This window comes from Benincasa hispida, chromosome 12, assembly GCF_027475165.1.
Source record: "Benincasa hispida cultivar pf3 chromosome 12, pf3_genome.v1.1, whole genome shotgun sequence".
NCBI lineage: Eukaryota > Viridiplantae > Streptophyta > Magnoliopsida > Cucurbitales > Cucurbitaceae > Benincasa > Benincasa hispida.
The window spans coordinates 15146598-15169316 of record NC_143489.1 but is presented as its reverse complement, the minus strand read 5'-3'; the positions used below and the strand labels follow the sequence as shown (position 1 = coordinate 15169316).

At 33.8% G+C, this 22719-nt stretch overlaps 1 protein-coding gene across 1 annotated transcript; it reads right to left on the bottom strand.

Moving 5' to 3' along the window:
* Positions 1-15309: 15309 nt before the first annotated feature.
* PME5 (Pectin lyase-like superfamily protein) lies at positions 15310-22198 on the bottom strand. Its single transcript, XM_039051161.2, has 5 exons — positions 21823-22198; positions 20432-20621; positions 17698-17904; positions 15899-16137; positions 15310-15621 (listed from the first exon to the last, which is right to left on the bottom strand). Exons 1-5 carry the CDS (start codon positions 22047-22049, stop codon positions 15465-15467), a joined length of 1020 nt encoding a protein of 339 aa, XP_038907089.2. The 5' UTR covers positions 22050-22198; the 3' UTR covers positions 15310-15464.
* Positions 22199-22719: the final 521 nt, after the last annotated feature.

The following is a 22719-nucleotide window of genomic DNA, read 5'->3' as shown; positions in this document are numbered from 1 at the left end:
GTAACCATGACCAACTGTCTCTAAGTGAATAAATGACGCAAAGTTTTGCTCACAGCATATAATTACATCAAGTTGTTTTGATAAAGAAGGGATAATCATCCTACTTTGAAAACTAGAAAAGTGTCTTTGAGCAGGATTTTGTTACATAGAAGAATAAAGTAGGGCTTGCTAAGAATTAGCAAGGATAGAAGGAAAGCGCGATGTCAAGGAATGTGCCTAAGTGTAACATTCGGAGCAACCAATCGTCGTAGATATATAGGATAGGAATGGAGCATGATTGCCTTAGTAGAAGATATGCTTGAGGACAAGCATATATCTAAATTTGGGGATGAGATAACTTGTAGAAATACAAGTTATTTATGCCATCTTATCTAGATATTGCAGCCAAAAGTTAGTAATTATGTTCCAATTGTATGAAAATTAACTGAGTAAGACAATAATTATAAATGTTTGCAATTACACCCACTAATGCCAAAAAGATGGAGGACAAGCCAAACTTTACTCTATTTTTCAGGAGACCAGGTCACCGCTTCAAGTCACCGCTTACGCTCAAGACTCATGAGAAACTAATTAACGCATCTCTACCATATTGCGCTTGTCGATCAACTATGAAGAGACGATTACCGAAGTAACGGCGCAATGCAACAGTCGGTCCAGAGCTATGCTTCAACCGCGTGCGGTAATAAAAACAAACACCGCATGTGAACCTATGATCGAAAGATGCAACTAAGCAATGCGAGAGTGGGGGATTGAAACACGTGTACAACTAATGGTTGTGCGGAATTGATGGTCTGATTGCATAACAGAAGGAATAATATCCCTTCATCTGCGAAATTACCATCAAGTGGGGACCACAAGGCCAGAGTCAAAGATCTGCTCCTATAAATACCCCATTAATTTCAGAGAAAAGTATGCTATTTGATACGGGGCTAAGTGCTGCAAGATTTTAGAGAGAAAAGGCTGAGCTGAGTGCTGAAGAGAAGAAATCTAGGAAGAGAACGAGATAAGGCCGAGAGGTGAATCTTAGATCCGACCTGCCATATACCCGATCGAAGCTCTGTGCAGAGACCCCTACTACCGGTGGAGCAAGTCTGAGAGGGAAGCTCTTCCTGCCATCGAAACCATCCTATCCGGCAAGCAGATCTCCATCGAATCTATGCCAAGACATTGGCACTTGTTTATATCTGTTCTATCTCTCTTTCATTGTATTCCATAATTTCTTTATCTCTTCATTCACACATCATGTATCAAACGCTTAGTAGAAATATTAAATGTTTCGATAGATTCCATTTACCATTTCTTGTCTATTTCCATTCACCCGTTAGTCACTTTCTTCATGATGTTTTCTTAATCCCCTAATGACCAATATGAATCACCAAGAACTTAATCTGTATTAAAGTTATAAAATATGTTTAGTTAAAGCATTCTAGATAGCATCCTCACCTGTGAGAGCAGAAGTGAAGATGTCATTCTGATCTATCGAGGGAAGGTCAGAAGAGTGTGTTAACTAAAACGAGTAGTACTTCCAGATATGGAAGCAACCTTGCGTTCATTACGTTAGACTCTGTTTCACCACAGACATGTGGGGAACACGGCCGATCACTGAGAGGTGTACGCCAAGAGAAGAGCGGAATAGTATTTGTACCTTCAAATCCAATTAAGGACTTGTGTTGTTTGTAATACTTATCTTTCTCTTCTATTCTATTCATAAGACTTGTCGCCGCATCCCACGTCTTTGCACAACCTTCACAGCCAGCCTTAATCCTAGCATCTTGTACATGAAGTCTGTATCTTGTAACATCTAGCTTAGGTTTATTGTATTTTTATGTTTTATCGCATCTTTACTGCTTTCCTTTATTTTACTGCAATTTAATTACCTGTACAAACTTCTTTATAAAGAATTGAAAACCTGGTCGCATATACCATGAACATACCATAATAGTCGACACCATTTCCCCGTGTTCGACCTCGAATCATACCGAGAAACTTGCGGTGGAATTACACTTGGTTCCATTGTAAGGAAACTTGTGACAACGTAGAGCATGCTACATGAACATTCCAAATTAACGCATAAATAGAAGTAGTATTGCATCATCATGAGCACTTAATTTCATACATCCCAAAACATGTTTACAAGTTTATGGCACCGTTGTCGGGGATCATAAACTTACGTTATAATCATCCATGCGTTGTGTGATATAAGATACATTTTATGTTTACAGTAGTATACGATGCATGTTCCTAAGATATGCGTTGATAGTCATGCGTTGGAATGAATATACGTTAATAAATATATGCGATGACCATGCGTCCTGCCACAAGTTTTGGTGTTCACGCCAAGTATAACATGGACGCAAGTTTCTCGGGTAATCCGAGGTCGAACACAGGGACTTGTAACTATATGTTTGTGGTGATTGTGCATATGGCGGTTGAATAAAAGAATGGAGGGATATTGTTACTTTAATCCTACTCCTACTCCTATCTAACAGACAATGCAATGAGAATATGCATGAAAGGTAGAGATACGACAAACCTTGACATGAAATAAATGTGTGGGAAAATAGATAAAATGCGGAGATGTTTTCATTGCAACCCTTAAGAGTGACTACGAGAGCAACCCTAGTCAACGCAATCCAATGCGCTCATGCTACACTCATGCACGGCAAGTCATTTTCCAATGAAAATGCGGTGCTCCTAAGTCTAGGACGCATGTGTTGAATGCAAAAGTGTCCATAGGGCTTATTCCTAAGTCTCTACTCTTTTCCTATGCGATGATGCAAAATGCACACAACACTGAGGTGACCGCACTCAATCGTATCCTATCTCTAGAATGCAAGCGATGCGTTAATAACAAATAGTGCACATTCCTAAGTGCCTATCTCTTGTATTATCTGTTCTAATCTGACTCTCCCGAGCCTAGATTCTGACCTAACCTTCCCAATCCTAGATTATGTCCTTAGACTACCCCCCCGAGTATCCGTAATGGACGAATGAAGCATACATAATACAAGACAATCGCATAAACTTCGTTGACCTACAGTTGTTACTATCCCTAGTGAACAACGCATACCTTGCTTAATAATGCGTCCAACCACTTACCCTCCTGGGCAGTTGATTATTGCTGACTTTACTCATAGACAAGCAATGCGTTAGCCCATAGACAGGCGTTGCAGCAGCTTCACACTAAGCAAATAAGATTACTCACATACTTGTGCAACGCACACCTCTCAGTGGGTTGCTACATGCTTCATATTCCTAATCCACATGACAAGTATGCAATACCCAAGCACTCCCACTAAGTGTTACAATGAAAGTAAAGATGCTAAGTAAGAAGATGGAGATGAAGTTGAAGGAAACAGAGAAGGGCATTGAAAACAGATTGTATTAATTCCTTATTTCAAAATTTCATACAATACAATATAGAAAAAGAAAGGAAAGGAAATGACCAACTGGAAGCAAAGATTTTCTCCCAACGAATGTGCGTCAAGGCTGCCAGTGGTGCCGTGGATGGGCGTAGGAGCTGACTCTCTCGAGATCTAGCTCCGGTCGTCACTCGGAATGGATGAAGGAGGTGAAGAACTCTCAGCCATCTTCTCACGCGTTTTGTTTGGATCGCAGGGAAAATCCCCGATTGAGGGATAATCTCCGGATGATTGAATTTCAGCTCTTCGGCCTCTATTTATAGAGCTTGGGTTGTCGATAGCATTAATTGGACTTCTCTGAGTCTGACATTCGGCGTGTTTGTCCTTTCTAATCCTCTGCCACTGACGGCGTGGTAGGTGAAATGTCAATATCAACTTTGGATTTTTTCAAGGTAGATGCGTTGATACGTTCATTCCACCTACCTTGTGTTGATCCCATTAGATGTGTTGTCGCGCAGCCGTAATCATTCAATGATCGCATTCGCTTAATACCGCAACTCTACACGATGACCGCATTCGCTTAACGAGCGCAACTCTCATGCGATGGACGCATACGAATGATTACCACAACATCCATGTGTTGATCGATGTGTTTGCCTTTGCGATGGAGTGTTTCTCCACATGCAGTCGTCTATGCGGTGGTCCGATTTCCACGTTTGCGTTCATTTCCTGCATTAGCTACAAAGATAGAACATTGAACGCATAACTAACACAAAGTAGCGGGTTAGATGAGTTTCAACATGCTGATCGACGCAAACTCATATTCTTGTGAATTCCTATCATGATCGACGCATATTCTGCCTAACAACCTTCATAATTCTAAGTAAAAGGCCTAAGATGACATGCATTTCTGCATGTCATCATAAAGCAAATAAAACAACTAACCGAGCAAAACAACAAGATGTGAAGTAATATCATATATTAACAATCACAGGTGTTCGTATATACTGTTTACAAACTACAGGATACAAGACTTTAGGGCATCAACCCCAACACGACCTTTGAATGCGCTGTTGGAAGCTGATAGACCCTTTGATTTCGATTCACTCTGCCTCACTGCATTCAAAACACTAAAAGATGCTCTGACTACAACGCCAATTCTGATTGCACCTGATTGGGCGAAGCCATTCGAACTGATGTGCGATGCTGATAACTTGTAGAAATACAAGTTATTTATACTATTTTATTTAGATATTGTGGCCAAAAGAAAGGAAAGTTGTGTCAATTGTATAGAAATTAGCTAAGAAATGCAAGAATTATAAATTTTCGTCAATACACCCATGACACCATTGCAATGGTAGAAAAGAATATTTCAAGTCTGTTTTGCAGGAAATCAAGTCACTGCATGCGTTCAAGGCTCGAGATAAAAAGAACAACGCATCTACGTCGCATTGCACCCATCATTCAGGAATGAATAGACGATCAAAGCAATGACGGCGCATGCGAAAATCGATCAAGAGCTAAGCAATCAACGCAATCTCAACTACATGTGGTAATCAAAAACAACACCGCATGCAGGCACGAAGATGTAAAGAGCAACGCAATTGCGGAGGATTCTGACGCATGTATAGCTGACCATTGTGCATTTCGGACGAGATTGATTGTGTAATAGAAGGAATATTCACTCCACCATTTCAGGAACTGCCATAACAATAAAGTAGGGACCACAAGTCAGAGAGTCAAAGCTTAGCCTATAAATAACTCCGGCCATTCCACTGAAAAATGATGCTTGAATACAAAGAAAAATGTATATACTGATCTGAGAGAAAGACTGGTTGAGCGATTAATCAGAGTAGATCCGGGAAGAATTAAGAGACAAGGCCGAGAGGTGAGTCTCCGGGCAAAGAATCCTTCTGATCCCTGCCATTGAAGCTCTGGACGAAGGTTACCTCTACCAGATGAGCAAGCCTGAGAGGGAACCTCTTCTGTTCATCCATTCCACAGGCCGATAAGCAAAACCACCGTCTAGATCTGTGTCAAGACATTGACACTCTTCTGTATTTGTTTCTATCTCTTTATCATCACTTGTACTCATCTTCTTAATCTCTATCATTCACACCATGTATCAGACACTTAATCTTAGTATTGAATGTTATGATCATTTCCATAATCATTTCTCTGTCTATTTCCGTTCACCCATAATTCATTTTCTCCATGACATTTTCTTAATCTCATGGGTAATTAACAAGAATTAAACAAGTAAATTAATTGGGTTAAGGAAATAATTAAGTTTAGTCAAGGCATGCTAGATGGCATCTTCACCTGTGAGAGTAGAAGTGATGATGCCATTCCGCCTATCAAGAGAGGGTTGAAAGAATGCGTTAACTAAGCAAGAAGTACTTCTAAAGATGGAAGCAACCTTACGTTCACCACGTTCATCCCTGTTTCACCATAGAGATATGGGAACGTGGCCGATCACTGAGAGGTGTACACCAAGGGAAAGTGGAACCTTGGTAACATCTTTAACGCAATTAACAAACTTGCGATGTTTGTACTAATTATTCTTTCTCCTTCTGATTCATCCATAAAGACATGCCATCACATACCACGATCCTTCATATAAACTTCACAGCTAGTCTCGAACTCAGCATCATATATATCATGTATCTCGTATCTTGTATCACATTAGCTTAGGTTTATTTTCATCGCAATTTATTTTATTAACGCAACTTTAGTTTATCTGCACAATTTTACTTTACCACAATTTACTTTCCTGTACAAACACACAATCTTTAATAATTGTAAAAACCGATCGCATATATCCCAAATGTAACACATTAACGACAACAATCCTTGTGTTCGACCTCAGATTACTCTGAGAAACTTGCATTGGAATTATACTTGGTTTCAGCACAAGGAAACTTGTGACAACACATTACTCCATAGCATACTACAAGCATATAATTAACAACGCATATATCTAGAAGTAGTGTCGCATAAAGTGTGCATGAGCAACAACACAGCATAAGATTACATTTTGCGTTACAAGTTTATGGCAAAATGAGCTTGTAGCACATCATCATGCATGCACATTACATACTCATCAATTTTCAAGTTATCAAGTTTATGGCGCTGTTGCCGAGGACATGGACTTGTTCATTCATTCACATTCATATTTGTCCACATGCTTAAAGATTAATTTTCAAGTCATCAGATGTCAGCGGATATGCGACGAGGGCAGTCTTGGTACAAAAAGTAAAGACAATGTTACACCCTATCGCATATGCTAGCAGAACGCTAAACTCCCCGCAGGTGAATTATACCACCACTGAAAAGGAACTTTTAGCAGTGATTTTTGCAATTGAAAAATTCAGATCTCATTTGTGGGGTCAAAAGTGATTGTCCACACAAACCACTCTGCGATAAGATATTTGATGACAAAAAAAGATGCAAAGCCTAGACTAATCCAATGGATTCTCTTACTCCAAGAATTTGATATGGAAATAATCAAAAAAAAGGGAACAGAGAACAAGATCACTGACCAATTATCGTGATTAGAAAATCTAGAAGTGGATCGCATCCAATCAGTGGTGAACGCCTCATTTCCTGACGAGCAGTTGCTTAATATTGAAGAACTGCCCTGGTATAGAGATATTGTCAACTTCTTGGTCTGCAAACAATTCCCGAAAAACTACACATCCCATCAAAAGAAAAGGCTCATACATGAATGCAAATTTTACTACTGGGACGATCCAAATCTCTACAAAAGGGGACCAAACCAGATATTGAGACTCTGTATTCCAGAAACTGCTTTCCATCGCATATTGTTTCAATGTCATGAATCACCCTATAGAGAGCATTTCAGTGGACAGCGCACGGCAGCGAAAGTTTTGCAATGTGGGTATTACTGGCCCACTCTGTTTAAAGATGCACAAGAATACTCTATGAAATGCGATAAGTGGCAACGCACTGGAAGCATTTTAGAAAAACATGTGATGCCTATAAACATCATTTTGGAGGTGGAGCTATTCGACATCTGGAGAATAGATTTCATGGGACCATTTCCATCATCAAATGGTCATAAATACATTCTATTGGCTGTCGACTATGTTTCCAAATGGATTGAAGCTGTTTCATGCATTGTAAACGATGCGGCAACAGTCTCTAAGTTCTGCAGAAAAACATCTTCACTCGTTTTGGCACCCCACGTGCCATAATAAGTGACGAAGGGACCCACTTTATGAACCGCATTATTAGTAAACTAATGATCACATATAATGTCCATCATAAGATCGCCACAGCGTATCACCCCCAAATAAATGGACAAGCAAAGGTTTCTAATAGAGAAATCAAGTTAATCTTAGAGAAGGTGGTGAACCCATCGCGGAAGGATTGGGCCATAAAACTAGATGATGCCTTGTGGGGATATCGTACTGCTTATTAAACACCCATAGGCATGTCATCATATGCATTGGTGTTTGGAAAGGCTTGTCACCCATCGCTGGAACTGGAGTATAAGGCGATGTGGGCAATTAAGAAACTTAACTTTGATCTTAAGGCTGCAGGAGAAGAGAAAAAACTTCAACTACTAGAGCTGGACGAGTGGAGATTACAAGCATATGAGAATTCCAAAATTTACAAAGAACGCACCAAGCGATGGCATGATAAGCGTCTTTGTGAGAAAAACCTCAAGGCAGGTCAAAAGGTATTACTGTTCAACTATAGGTTGCGTCTCTTTCCTGCAAAACTGAAGTTGCGTTGGTCCGGGCCTTTCATAATCAAGGAAGTATTCCCGCATGGAACGGTGGAATTGACCAACGAATATCGAACCAACGCATTTAAAGTGAATGGACAAAGAGTAAAGTTGTATCATGGAGGGGATTTCCAACGCAAGAAAACCTTCACTGACTTGAGTAAGCCAGAATAAAAAAGAAATACTCAGTCCCTATGATGATAAGCGGCATACATTCATCAGGGACGAAGTATATCCTTTTGAGTATCCTTTTTGTTTTTCTTTCTAGAATCTATTTTACTTTCTGCATAATTACTACTTTTTATGATTGTCTATTCTTTTTCGTACTATCTTTCAAATTTCAACCGATCGCGTGAATTTAAGACCATCGCATCACTCTGTCGCACTCATTTATTGCAATCAAAATAATGCGGGTGAAAAATTAAATTTGGGGGTTGTGTCCCTCCTTGCCTCATCTTATTTCAATTTTTGTACTTCTCAGTTTCAATTTAATATTGTTGAATTCTACTATCGTATTCTCTCTCGTTTGGCTCAATTCTAAATTTTGTATTGCTTTATTTGGTCGTCGCATTCATCCTTTGCCTATTACAACTTCAGTGATGAAATATATGCCTTTTTTCTTATCGCATGAACGAGCATCAGATTAATTTCAAGACATTCGATTCACAAAGCATTTCTAAAATTTAGTTGGTCTGCCAGCTTTACTTCAAAACAATTTTTACAAATTTTCTGAGTCCATCGCATGAATTATTTTGTTTTCAGCAATGACATTGCTGTGTTTTAAATAGGGGGTGTTATTTTCAGCCTTGTTATTTTCAGAGTTTCATTTCAATTTATGTTCAATATATATATATATATAATAATATATAACGTTGAGATCGGATCCTGCTCGTAGTTCGATGTCTGCATGACATCCATGGGGGCAAGCCAAAACGAAAGTAGGAATTGGGATCAACGTAGAAGCTAGGTGATCGCAACTCCACTGCCAAATAAAAAGATGGGAATGAGTTTTGACTGAAAAGAGCACTTTGCTCGTAGTTGGATGTCTGCATGACACCTGTGGGGGTAAGCCAAAACGAAGGCTAGGCACTCGAATCAACGCAAGATCACAAAACTAACATCTGAATCATGCGAAGGCCAAAACCACTTGAACACCCCAGTTTGATAAAATTTGAAATAAATCATGCGATGTCCTAGGAAATGAGTAAAGATTTTTTTGAAGATTAAGCTCGCGGTCCCTAAAGGTTAGAAAAATTTTAGGAAGAGATTAGGATAGAAATTAATAATGACAACGGTTCAGCGGTTTGAATAAGGCATCATGAGAAGCCTAGGTAGGGTAAAGGCGATTGAAATTTTGAGAAATCTTTAGTTTATGCTTGAGGGCAAGCATTGTTTTAAATTTGGGGGTGTGATAACTGGTAGAAATACAAGTTATTAAAGCTCAAATTATTAAAACAATGGGAGAAAGCGATAGTGAATAGGCAATATTATGATTGAATGCGCCAAACTAAAAGAAAAAGTGTGATCGCTAACGCTCATCGCATAAAAGCAGTTAAATTGAGTTATTTTGTGTAGGAACAATGCGATCACACGTTTTAAGTTTGCGATCCAAGGGTACCTAAAGATGATTGCGTGATAACCTTACATAAAAGCGGTGGCCTAATATAATAAAAGGTGATGGGATATAAAGTTGATAACAGTCAAATCAGAAATTTAGTTGACGGCTGTTGAAGACCATACCATTACAAATACATTGAACTTCCGGTGACTATCAGACGGCACAACAGGGTATGGAAATTAATGCTGCCCATCCACGCAATCATTAGTGAGAAGAATTATTTTGTCTAAAAGTCTATAAATACCCAATACTACCAAACCAGAAGGAAGTCGGAGGGCGAGGCGAAGCTGAGAGAAGGGAATTCTTGAGAAGAAATTAATTTTTGGAGAGGTCGAGAGACTGCCGAAAACAGCACAGAGGAGAGACACCAAACCCTTGTGAGAACAAGAGTTTACAACTTGGGAAAGAATTGAAGCGATAAGAGTAGTGTAAACACCAGAGGAAGCAAGACATTGCTTACCTGGCTTGATACTTACACCATTCATTGTTTTGTACTTAAACACTTTATTTGCAAGAATGGAAACTTTATTTCAATTTATGTTCAATCTCTTCACACCATACATGAGTAGCTAAATTTGCAAATAGGTTGAGAAGTACTTAGCTAACATGACTTAAGCTATGCACTTTATGCGATCATCTCGTCTTATGTATGCTTCATTCTATTGAGTTTTATGTCCTAAAACTCATGGTATGTAAATAATGGAGCTTATTTTGATAATTCAATAAAGGTGTTATTGAATAGATCTATTACTTGAATAGAAATCCAATAAACTTAAAAGTCCCTTGACTATTGGATGAGTACTTGAACTTTGTGTAGAGACATAAAGGATCAGGTTCGAGTAAATAGTCCAAATGATCTATAGTACATGGATAAGGTTGGGTACCTTATTCTGGTAACACTATTGGATACGGCCTGCTCCGTAGTTGTTACAAGGAGTTGTAAAGTGCTGCAAACAAAGTGATCCTAATTCGTTCATGTTGAATATGAGGAGTGGGGGTGTCCTTGTGTAAAAGAGTTTGTAGAAGATCAGACCACGAAATGAGTTACTCTTACTTTATAACGTTGTTTACTGTTTAAGACTGACTATTTCAAGGCGATTACCTAGGTAACTTGACCTTAATCCTGAGCTAACTATGAACTTCTGTTTATCTTGGATTGCTCTTAGATTTGCATAGATAAGGGTTGGCACAACAGCGCCGGCTCAATATGACTGCCATTTCAGAGGTAAGACTGGATAGATAACTGGGGACATAGGGTGCAAGAGGGAATTCACTCCTACCCACTTTAGGGATAGTAGAGAGGCAATTCCCTTAAATGCTAATTCTGGGGCTTGAACAAAGGATCTCGCCCTCTCATTTGGTATGAGAGGGACTCGGTTTTGTGATTGGATCGTAAAAAAATTGTTCATTAGGGGATCAGTGGGGACTTAAGAAACAAGAGGTAATTTCGGAGGTAAAACAGAAATTTGACCCAGTCGTTATTACGTACAACCTGTAAAGGGTTAAATTACTAATCATGGTTATATCGAGTGGACATAATATATCTACAGTGAGGGGAGTTCAACTATGGACTTTAGTGGTGTGACCCATTAGTTAATGAATGGGGGTTAGATTGGTCTAATGAGTTTAGTCGATTAATCTTGGATCGTTGGAGCCCATGATCTGAAGGTCCATAAGGTCCCCCTACTAGCTCGAGAATGGATTAGCTCTAGAGTAGCATGATAAGTTAATTTGAAACGTTCAAATTAGAATCAGTTTTTGGATTAATTTGAATTGTTCAAATTAGTAAAGGGATTTAATTATATATGATATAATTAAGTTGTTTCAATTATATGTGTTATAATTATTATAATATATTTGATACATTATAGCTTAATAATAGAAAATAAATATTTGAATAAGATTCAAATATAAATTCTATGAATCGGATTCATAGTTGTTAAATTTAATATAAATGTGATTTATATTAAATGCAGAAAAAAAAAAAGGGGAGAAAATAAACTATAGGTTATATTGTGTGTGATACAATATTAAATCTAAAGGTTATATGTTATATTTTATATATATATATATCATTGTTATTTTATTTTAGATAAAAATTAGGGAGGGAGTTACAACTCCCTCCCCTTCTTTTCTCTCCACCCACGTAAGTGGGTGGTTGTGGTATTTGGTTCTTTGAAAGACAGGAAAGAGTCTCCTTCTTCAATAATCTGATCATCGAATTTGACAGAGAGAAAAACCACAGAAGTGTTTTGTGTGTGTGTTTGAGTTATTGGTGAACATTTCTCAAACCTTCCTTCTTACCACAAAATTCCCTTATTCCAAAATAGTCAGAGCCCACCACTCATGGGTTCTCTACCTGAGAATACCGAGGAAATCTTTATGGTCGTGTTCGTTCTTGTTCGAAGGTTTCTTGAAGAAAGTCTTCAAGGGATTCGTGTGTTGTTCGAAAGAATCTTGAAGAAAGGTTTTCAAAGGTAAGGTTTCTAAAACATTTTGATAGCATGCTGTAATTTATATATAAATGCATATCTTATTCTTATTTTACTGTAAATCTCATATTCAAAACAAAAAATGAAATTTGGGTCAATCTTGCTTCTGCTTACGGTTCCCTTCAGAATGGGTTCCTTCACCTATAGTAATTATAGAAGTAAATTGGGAATTTTGACCCAACTGTAATTATGAATAATCTGTGAAGGATTGACTTATTACTCATGATTAAATCAAATGGACAGAAACATATCTACAGTGAGAAGAGTGCAATTATTGGACTTTAGTGGAGTGTCCCGACAATTAACGAATGTTGATTAATTAAGTTAAAGAGTTTAGCCGGTTAATCTCGGATTATTGAAGCTCATGATCTGTAGATCCATTAGGTCCCCCTGCTAGCTCATATCGAACTAAACCTTAGGACAGTGTGATGAGAGAATTTGAAACGTTCAAATTTAGTTTAGGAAATTATTGTTAATTATATGTGATATAATTGATGTTTAATTGTAGGATTAAACAAATTGGAGAATTGGATAATATTTAAATATGATTTAAATATTACACATGAATAGTGATTCATGTTCATGATTGGTGTTTTAATTAATTAAATTGTTTGATTAATTATTTAAAATTAATTTTATGTGAAATTAGTTATTAAAATTGTTTTAAAAGAAATTAATTTTATTTAGAAAATTAATATGTAAGTGTTGGGGTTGATACCCTAAATCTCGTAGGGTTCTATAGTTTGTAAACCTTGTATGAACGAACTTGTATGTGATTAATAATATTTGATATTTTATTCACTTTGTCTATGAAATATGTGATATTTTAGTTACATTAACCACAAACCAATAAACTAACATCCAAGGTTATTGTTGTAACTTAAACATGTATGTGGAGACATACAGGTGGATCATGTTTAAGTGATAACCTAAATGGTCTGTAGTAGATGGATAAGGCTGGGTACCTTATCCTGGTGACACTACGAGTATGCCTCACTTTGTAGATGTTATAAATGTTGTAAAGTGTTACAAATGATTTGATCTTGATCATTCGTGTATTAGACATGCGAGTGGGGATATTCTATACAAAGGAGTTTGTATAAGACCGGACCACGAAATGTTTACTTTCATTATATAACTTCATAATAGAGACTTTCATCTCACTAGGATGATCATAGGTAACATGACCTTAATTCTGAGTGAGTTGTGAACTCCTGCCTATGAGGGCAGCCCTTTGATTTGTATGGGTGAGAGTAGTCAGATCGCCGACTCAACAAGCCTACCATTTTGGGGTTTGTCTGATTGGGGAGTTGGGAACTCAACTACACAAGATGAAATTCACTTCTTCCCTGAAGTAGGGGTAAGTAGATAAATTGTTCCCTTAAGGGCTGATTCCGGGTCTTGAACAATGTGGCGCCACACCCTCTCCTGGCCCAAGGGGGGTTTAGTCATAGTAGGACTATGATCTATTGTTCATTAGAGGAATTAATGGTACTTAAGGAGTTAGATGTAACTACAAGGGCAAAACGGTTATTTGACCCAGCTATACTTACGAGCAATTTATGAAGGCTTATCGTACTGTTGATTGGTTATATCCAATGGACACAGAAATATATCTGTAGTGTGAAGAGTGCAGTTGTCGGTCTTTAGTGGAGTACCTGACAATTAACAAATGATGGATAATGTAATTAAAGAGTTTAATTAATTATTCACATATCGTTGGAGCTTTAAGCTACAGGTCCATTAAGTCCCCTGGTAGCTCAAAATGATTTAGTTGAGAATCAGTTTTTGGTTAATTTGAATTTTTCAAATTAATAAGAGCAAATTTAATTATATATGATATAATTAAATTGATTCAATTATATATGATATAATTGACATAATGTATTTCATGCATGATAGTTTAATTGGAGGAATAAATATTTGAATGTGATTCAAATATATTTTCTATAAATAAAATTCATAATTGTTAAATTTAATATAAATATGATTTATATTAAATGTCATAAAATAGAGAAAAAGAACTATAATTTATATTGTATATGATGCAATATTAAAACTATATGTTATAAATATAATGTGATAAGTTGGTTATCATATTTATTTATATTATGTATTATTTTGAATAATAATCCTATTTTCTCTCCAACTACTTTAGTGGGTGGTTAGTTGGTTTCTTATGGCAAAATGGAATATAAGATTTGATGATTCTTTTCTTCCACATAAAGACTACACGAAAAACAAAGTCTATATGATAGACTAAACGATTGAAGCAAAAACTATACAATAATGCTTCTTCCTCAATCGTCTTCCTCCCTCAAAACTATGTGAGTTACATTAATCTTTTGGAGGAATCCTGTCATGAAAGTTTCTTCTGCTCTAGTTTTCGATGTTTTCAATTTATAAAGGGATATGTTTAGATTGATGTCAATGAATAAAATTATAGCATTGAAATATGGAAAGAAATTTTTTTTTTTTTTAATTTGAGAAATTTTTTGGTCTATTTTCATCGCATTTACAGTTATGTGATAAAATTTGGTGTAATTATATTGGGATTCCATTGATATATCAATCATAATAGTCCACAAACGCAAAAGTAATTAAATTAATTTTGATCACATTTACTTAGAATTATGAATATGTCACATTTATCGTTATCATTAACGGAAACAATAACAATCCGTTTGCATTAGCAACAATTGTGACAATAAATGTGATAAATTTATAATTCTCATATTATAATAGTAATAATATCAGTATAATTTCCAAACACATTGAATTGAGCACCCTATACTCAATCAATTTGCATTATTACAGATTTGGAAGTGAGTTTCATATATCAGTAAGGGTATAGAACACAAGTAAATAACACCAAACATAATCAAATGGGACCTACTATTTTTCAGATTATCATTAATTTACTATGTTTTCCTTGGAGTAAACGCAAATCTAAATTCTAACCTCATTTCTTCATGTGTAAAAAAAATATTATTTTTCCGTAACTCCATCAAATCTGTATGCAGGTAATTTTTTAAAGGAAAAAGTTAAACAGCCAAACTAATAATTCAAGTTAGATGTTTGAGATTTAGAGCAATAAAAATAGATAATAACAAATAATAAAAATTAAATAGCATATTACAAGAGTATTATTGTGGAGTAGAAATTGAATGAATGTAATATAAATATTTGGAAATGAGTAAAAATATATAGTATGAAGTAAATATATTGCATGTAAATAACTAAGCATCAGATGGTGCAATCCAGTGTCTGCCATTCACAAAGCTCTTAGCAAGAAATGGATGGGCCTCTTCAAACTCCAACTCCCTGGCCCAGGATACTCCCTTCACTTTACTTGCCCCTGGCCCCCAGCACTTGTATACTCCAAAAAATACAGTCCTGAAAATTAAAATTAAAATTAGCCATTTGAACAAACACATAAAAATAACTTTTTTCAAATATAATAATAATAAATAAATAAATAATAATTTTAAAAAAAAAAAAAAACAAAAACAAACAAACCTACTTAGCCATCTTGGGCTCTGGCCCAATTGGACTGGGCCCAAGATTACAGGCCAATGGGTAAGTCCAGCCCATTATATTTATGGGACGCAGAAAAGAGAAGAGAATCATTCTCAAAAATAGAGAAAAGAATAGGGCTTTTGTTTTTTCTTACTTGTTTTTGTTGCTGACGTGGTCCCAGTCATCCCATCCACCGTGGGCCACCACGTCATCAAAGTAAGTATATGCGTAGACGATTCTGGAGTACTGGCCCATGGCCCGGCCCACGTACACGGGTCCTGAACCGGTCACCTTGCACCGGACGAAAGCGAACCCGGTCTTCTCGTACGGCGAGTTTCTATCTTGTGCCGCTATGGAACCGAATCGGGTGGCGATTGAGTGTAGCTCACAATCCTACACCACAAAGGAAAAAGTCGAAAGAGTGTAGCTCACTTTGTGATTAGTTTTAGGATATTTTTGCCTTGTTTTCATTTGATCAGTGTATTTTCAATTTCGATTTATTTTTATCTATATACTTTCAAAATAATCCATATATTTTTAAAATATACTTTCAATTCTAAAATAGGACCATTTTGACCCTCTTCAATTTTATTTTTATTTCATTTTTAAGGAGGTCTAAATGATCTCTTTGAACTTTGAAAAATACGATGATAAAATTGAACCTTTTGAAATTGTATGAATAAAAATGAACTAAAGTTAAAAAATATAAATATCAAAATGAACCAAAACTAAAAGTGCAATGTACTATTTTCACTTTAATTAGAATTAAGGGTTTAAATGCATTTTGATCCAATTTTGTAAATGTTTTCATTGATCTAAATTTTCATAATATTTATTATAAAAATTTAGTGTTTTCATTTAAAAAAGCTAAATATTTTGATATATACTATTATTTTGTCACGATTAGGAATAGTTTAATTCAAAAATAATTTTTAAAATAAAGTTACTTTTTACACATCTAACGGCAAAAATAGGTCATTATGGGAAAGTGAGATTTAACGATAGGTTACATGAGTTTGACCACAAAATTTTGCTAAATTTACCTATTTCTAATCATTACTTTAAAAAAACAACTCTATTATAAATATTACTTTTTAGAACCTTTTTTTCTCACGAAAATACTTTAAAAAATGTTAACCCCAATAATATTTGCCCCTTTCCTTTGCCAAGAAAAAGAAAACGCTAATTAACGGAGACAATATAGGTCTCAAATTTATGTCTACGTAAATACACCTCACTTTCGGATTTCAAAATGTTTCCTCTTAATATTACAATTACGTAGTATTTTCAGAGATAATAATTAAATATATAATATTTATAAAAGAATTATAGATATAACAAAATATGTCGGTGATAGATTCTATCGCTACTAGTGATATTGTCTATTTTTTCTACCAGTGTAGATCCCTACTATATGTCAATCACTGATAACTTTCCAAAATAAAATTTAAAATTTACTATATCTATAAAAAAAATTGAATTGTACTATATCGTTAAATATTTTCGGTTTGATTGCTATAGTTGTAACTGTCTCTTATTTTTATTGGATAAATTACAAATTCAGTCCTTATATTGAAAAAAAGATTATAAATTAGGTTATAGTTTTAATAGTGAGAAACTCATTCTTATGAATTATAACTTTTAAATTATAAGAACTAAATTCTAATTTTATATAAACGGATCAAATTTGTAATTAAACTTTTTTATACTTAAAAAAAAATACTATGATGTTATTTAAAAAAATCTTAAAAATACCTGTTTTTTTACAATATATAGGATGGAAGTTTGAATATTTAACTTCAAAGTTCATACTATAAATTTTATATCAGCTATGCTTATTATGTTGGCAAAAAAAAAATCTTAATTAAAATAAGATTTAAAGCTAATTAGAAAGAACAATTTTTTATTGAAATTAAAAAGAAAAATTAAAGAGTGGAATTAGAATTAGATTACCTTATACATGGATCGGCCATTTCCAAAGATGAAGTCTATGGAGCCTTCAATGTAGCATTCTTTGAAGTAATGGCGGCCGGCGTCGTCGCAAAGCGTATCTTGTGCGCCGTAGAATCCGCAGCCGGAAAAGTAGGCTTTGTCGCCGGAGATTCGAAACGCCGCCGCTTGCCACCCTTGCATTCCGGGCATCGGCGCCGGTGCCGTATTCTGCCGTCACGTGAAAACCAAATATCACGACATTTTTTGTTTATCTATTTTCTTCTTTTTTTTTTTTTAATTTTAAAAATTTAGAAAGGGAAGTCTTGATCTCTTAATATATAATTAATTAATATAAGCTAAAACTAAGATAACATCTTTTCCTCCTTTCTCAATCAAATCTATTTGAGAAACTTATTAAATACAATAAATTAAATGTTTCAAAATTTATTAGATTCTTCCAAAGTTTAGAGACCAAAAATCTATAAACATTAAAATCTAGACCTAAGCTTATAATTTAACCAACTTTTTAATAAAAAGAAAATCAATATATTTGAAATATCATTTTGGTATCCGTACTTCAACAACTGTTTAATTTTAGTATCTGTATTATTGTTAGTTTTTTTCAATTAAAGAAGTTTAGGTCTAAGCTCAACTGTCATAATGTTTATATTATCAACTTCGTGGTTTAAAGTTCAATTTCCCCACCCCACACTTTAATTACAATACCTCTTCAAAAAAAAAGAAAAAAAGTTTAGGTTTAAGCTCATAATTTAACCAACTTTTTAAAAGAAAGGAATCAATATGTTGAAATACAATTTTGATCTCCGTACTTTATGACTAATTTTAAATTTTGTACTTTTAAATGTCTAATTTTAGTCTATATATTTTCAAAAAAATTTAAATTTAATCAATAAGGCTAGTTTTTTTTTTGTTAATTTTTCAATAAAAAATATCCAGTATAAACTTAAAAAAAATGTTCACATATTATTGTATCTTCTGACATGAAAATTATTATTATCATTAAACAAGTTTTGATTAAAAATAATAATAATTTTGGTGGACAATATATTAATTAAAAAAATTAAACAAAACCCAAAAGACAAAGACCAAAGCTATATTTTAACCATAAACATATTTAGTAGACTCCCACCAATTATTAAATATAGTATGAATAAATTAAATAAAAGCACTTTGTACTGGTAAAAGAAGCTGGTTAGTTGTCTCTTATCTATGACTAAGATTTCTAATTCATAAGGACCTCTTAATTTGTAAAGTGTATTTTATTATCATAACCATTATCTTCTTTCAAGAAGAAAGTAACTTTATGTTCATGTTTTTTTTTTAATAAGTTAAATGAAACATCTTCGAAAAGGCTAAAAATATTCAGAACAAAATCAGGGAAACATTGAGGTCAGTAAAAAATCATTTTGTTTTGTTGTTTCTATGTGTTGAATCAAAACTACTTAAAAAAAAAAAAACCAAAACTACCTTTTTTTCCCAAGTATAAATTGATAAAAATAAATTTATAGCTAAAAGGAATCTATCTATCTTTGACCCATAATATTGGAGTGTTTTTCAATTTTTTTTTTTAGAAGCTTAATTTACTCCTTTTATTTTCTTTAAACTTTTTTTTAATGTTCTGTAACCAGTGAATCTTAAAATTTGTTGATCACTTTCAGCATGATACTTGGTGATTTTAAAGAAATTTAGAGAAGAAATTAGGTTCTTCAAATAAAGAAAATTTAAAATTTTAGCTGAATCTAAGTTAGATTAAGAGTTAGTTTGGATTGATTAAAAAAATGTTTTTTAAGAAATGTTATTTTTATTTTAATTCTTTTATAAAAAGCGGTTTAAAATACACGTTAAAGATATTTTAAAAATTATTTTGAAAATTTTAATTTAATTTTTTTTTAAAATAATTTATTTTCAAAATTAAAAACTTGAAAAATCAAACTGACAAAAGAATTTCATAATTTAACTAAACTTAAACTTTGACAAGGATTGAATTGAAAAAAATACCATAACAATTAACCACTATATTATAGGTTAGCAAACCACCGCTATAGAAAAGGGGGAAAAGCCATCTTGTTAAATTAATTATAAATTAAAATAGCATTCCGATATCCATTTCATATACTTTCAATAAATGTTAAAGTTAGTCTTTAGGTTAAATTTATTATATATTTTATTTTTTTTAAGAAATAGTCAATATTAGCATTTTCTCTTCTATAAATTATGTAAATGTATTTATGTAGTCCTTATCATTTTAAATATCCAACTTTAACCTACCTTCTTTCAATAAAATTTAGAATTAAGTCATATAATTAGTTTAGACTTCTATTCATTTTAGTTTCTATCACTGATAAACACTGATAGATAGATCAATGTCTAGTGATAGAATTGCATCAGTTTTGTTATCAACGTTTATCTATGATAGCACAACTATAACTAAATTTTGCTATCTTATATTTTTATTTTTGAAATCTCTAAATTACTATTTGTGAATATATTTTTAAATTTTATAATGAAAATATTATAGATGATAAAATTTAACAATATACTAGGACTAAATTTAAGATTTTTTTTTAATTATAAAAAAAATATATTAAAATTAGACAAAGTTAAAATTGAATAAATAGGTCATAAAGTACAAGACGAAAATGGTATTTTATTATTAATATTATTAAGTGAGATAACTGTAGGGAAGTTCACGTGCAGGAAAGTTGGAAAGTATATGGTGGGGTAATGGATTTACCTTGAAGCTGATGTTTCGGGCAGAGAAGTAATTAGCAAAAACGGTAACAGAGGCTGTTCTGTAAGTACGCAGCTGCTGCCCGCTGGGACCACGGTCACCTGCCCGGTCGTGCCACTCTATCACCGTCGTCTCTTTCCCTCCTCCTTCAAATGTTATGTACGGCTTCGTCGCCGGCACCACCACCTTCTCCCTGCATTAATTAATAATAAAACCATTCATTTTTAGATGATATATATTAAATTTGTCTTTACCAAATTTTTAAGTCATTTGATATGGTATCAGATCAGATAGTCTCGAGATGATATGATATTAAATTAACTTTTTCTATCCATTTAAATTTTTAGATACTTTTACTATAATCCTTCCAACATTATTAGTTTGTGAGTTTATCGTATTGCTTCCTCACAAACATATATACCTGAAAATTAGTGGTTTATATCCTTTAATTTCCATGATAAATAAAAAGGAAAATATTAAGAAATTTAGTGGATATAAAAAATTTATTATCTTCAAAAGCATATATTTTTAAGAGTTCGAGAACATCCTACGTACATTTTTGTTTTACAATACACTCTAAATAGACCACAGAAAAAAATAAAAAATATTTTATAAAATTGTAGTGAGACCACTAAATTAGACAGTAAATTATAGGTGTAGACTATGATACATTCAAATATTCCCTTTTTTAATTATATGAAGATAATATTTGCCTGCTTATTGTTAGTATCAATTTCATTCTTAGGTATGAGATGCAGAAAAGAAAAGAGAAAAAAAACGAAAAAAATATTTTTGGCTCCTTCTTTTCTGAATTTTTTTTTTATTAATTTGAAGAATTTTAAATTGAATGGTGGTTAATAGAGCATAAAAAAAAGGTTAAATTACACATTTTTGTCCTTATAATTAGAATTTAGTTCCTTTTAAAATTTAATCTCTATGATTTGATAAAACATCACAAATAATAGTCCTCACTTATCTTACAGATTAAATTTGTTTTTTCTCAAACTAAATTACAATTTAATAAAAATAAATAAATAAAAATCATAATGACGACCCCCTCGGCGAGTAGAAAAGTAAGTATCATTTTTGAGAGCACGAACTAATTCGGAAGCTTGTAGGTGAAGAAGAGTAAGAAAAAAAATAATAATAGAAGAAGGAAAATATGGCTAAATAGTTCTAAAATAAAAATAAAAAATTGGAGGGGAGAAGATTTTCGAACACGGCGTTTGAGGAAAGTTTCTAAGAAAAGAGGGAAAGATTTATACGTAAAGCGAAAGTTATTAAAAGAAAGCAACAAAAAAAGATAAAATGTGAATTATTATTATTTATTATTATTATGGGAAAATTAAAATGATGAATGTTAATAATTAAGAAGAAGAAGAAGAGGGCATTACACGTAATATCCAGGGCTAATTCGGATGACGGTGTTGACGGTATTGTAATCGGGAACTGCATCCACGGCGGCTTGCACTGACAGAAACACATCGGAGCCACCGTTAACGTTCACTTTGATCAGGCGGTGGCCGGTGGGTCCGACCCAGTGGTGGCGGTGCTTGGCGGCGGAGGAAAAGCATAGGAGAAAGAAAGTGAAGAAGAAAAATGAACGAACGAAGAATGCCATTTTAGAGAGAGGTGTTTTTCTCTGTTGGGGAATTTGGGAATGTTTTGCGAATCTATAAATAAGGGAATGGATTGGAATGATTATAATATTATAATATAATAAATGTTTTCTTTATTAATTCGTTGTAAAAAAAATGATTATTTGTTTATTTAACTATTTTGGTGTCTTTATAACGGTCATTTTTTGGGGAGTTTGCTGAAGGAGAAGATTGTTGGGGACTGATTGGAAGAAGAAAACGGCAGTGGCATTTTGGTAATATTTGTTTTCATATTAGGGTGTTTTGGGGATTTTGGTTTGAGGATAGAGATGAAAAGGACGTTTTTTCCCGCGGAAGGGAGTGAGTGACTGAGAAACTGACGCAGTTGATTGAGATGATTAAAATTAGTCCGTTGACAAATATTTTTGGCTTATCAGAAACTTCTAGTGCTGGCCAAGCTACCCCAATAAAAATGTCATGTGATAAATCTTTTAATTAATTATTTTATCTTATTTTACTATGTTAGAAAAAAAAAAGAGTATTCAATGAAATACAACTTAAATTATATTCATCGTTATCTTAAAATACACACACTTTGTCTTGCACTCAATTTTTTTATACACGCTTCAAAGTTTACTTTGAAGTAGAAATTCGTCTGAATTTTGTATGAAATTAAATTTAAGGTGGATGTTG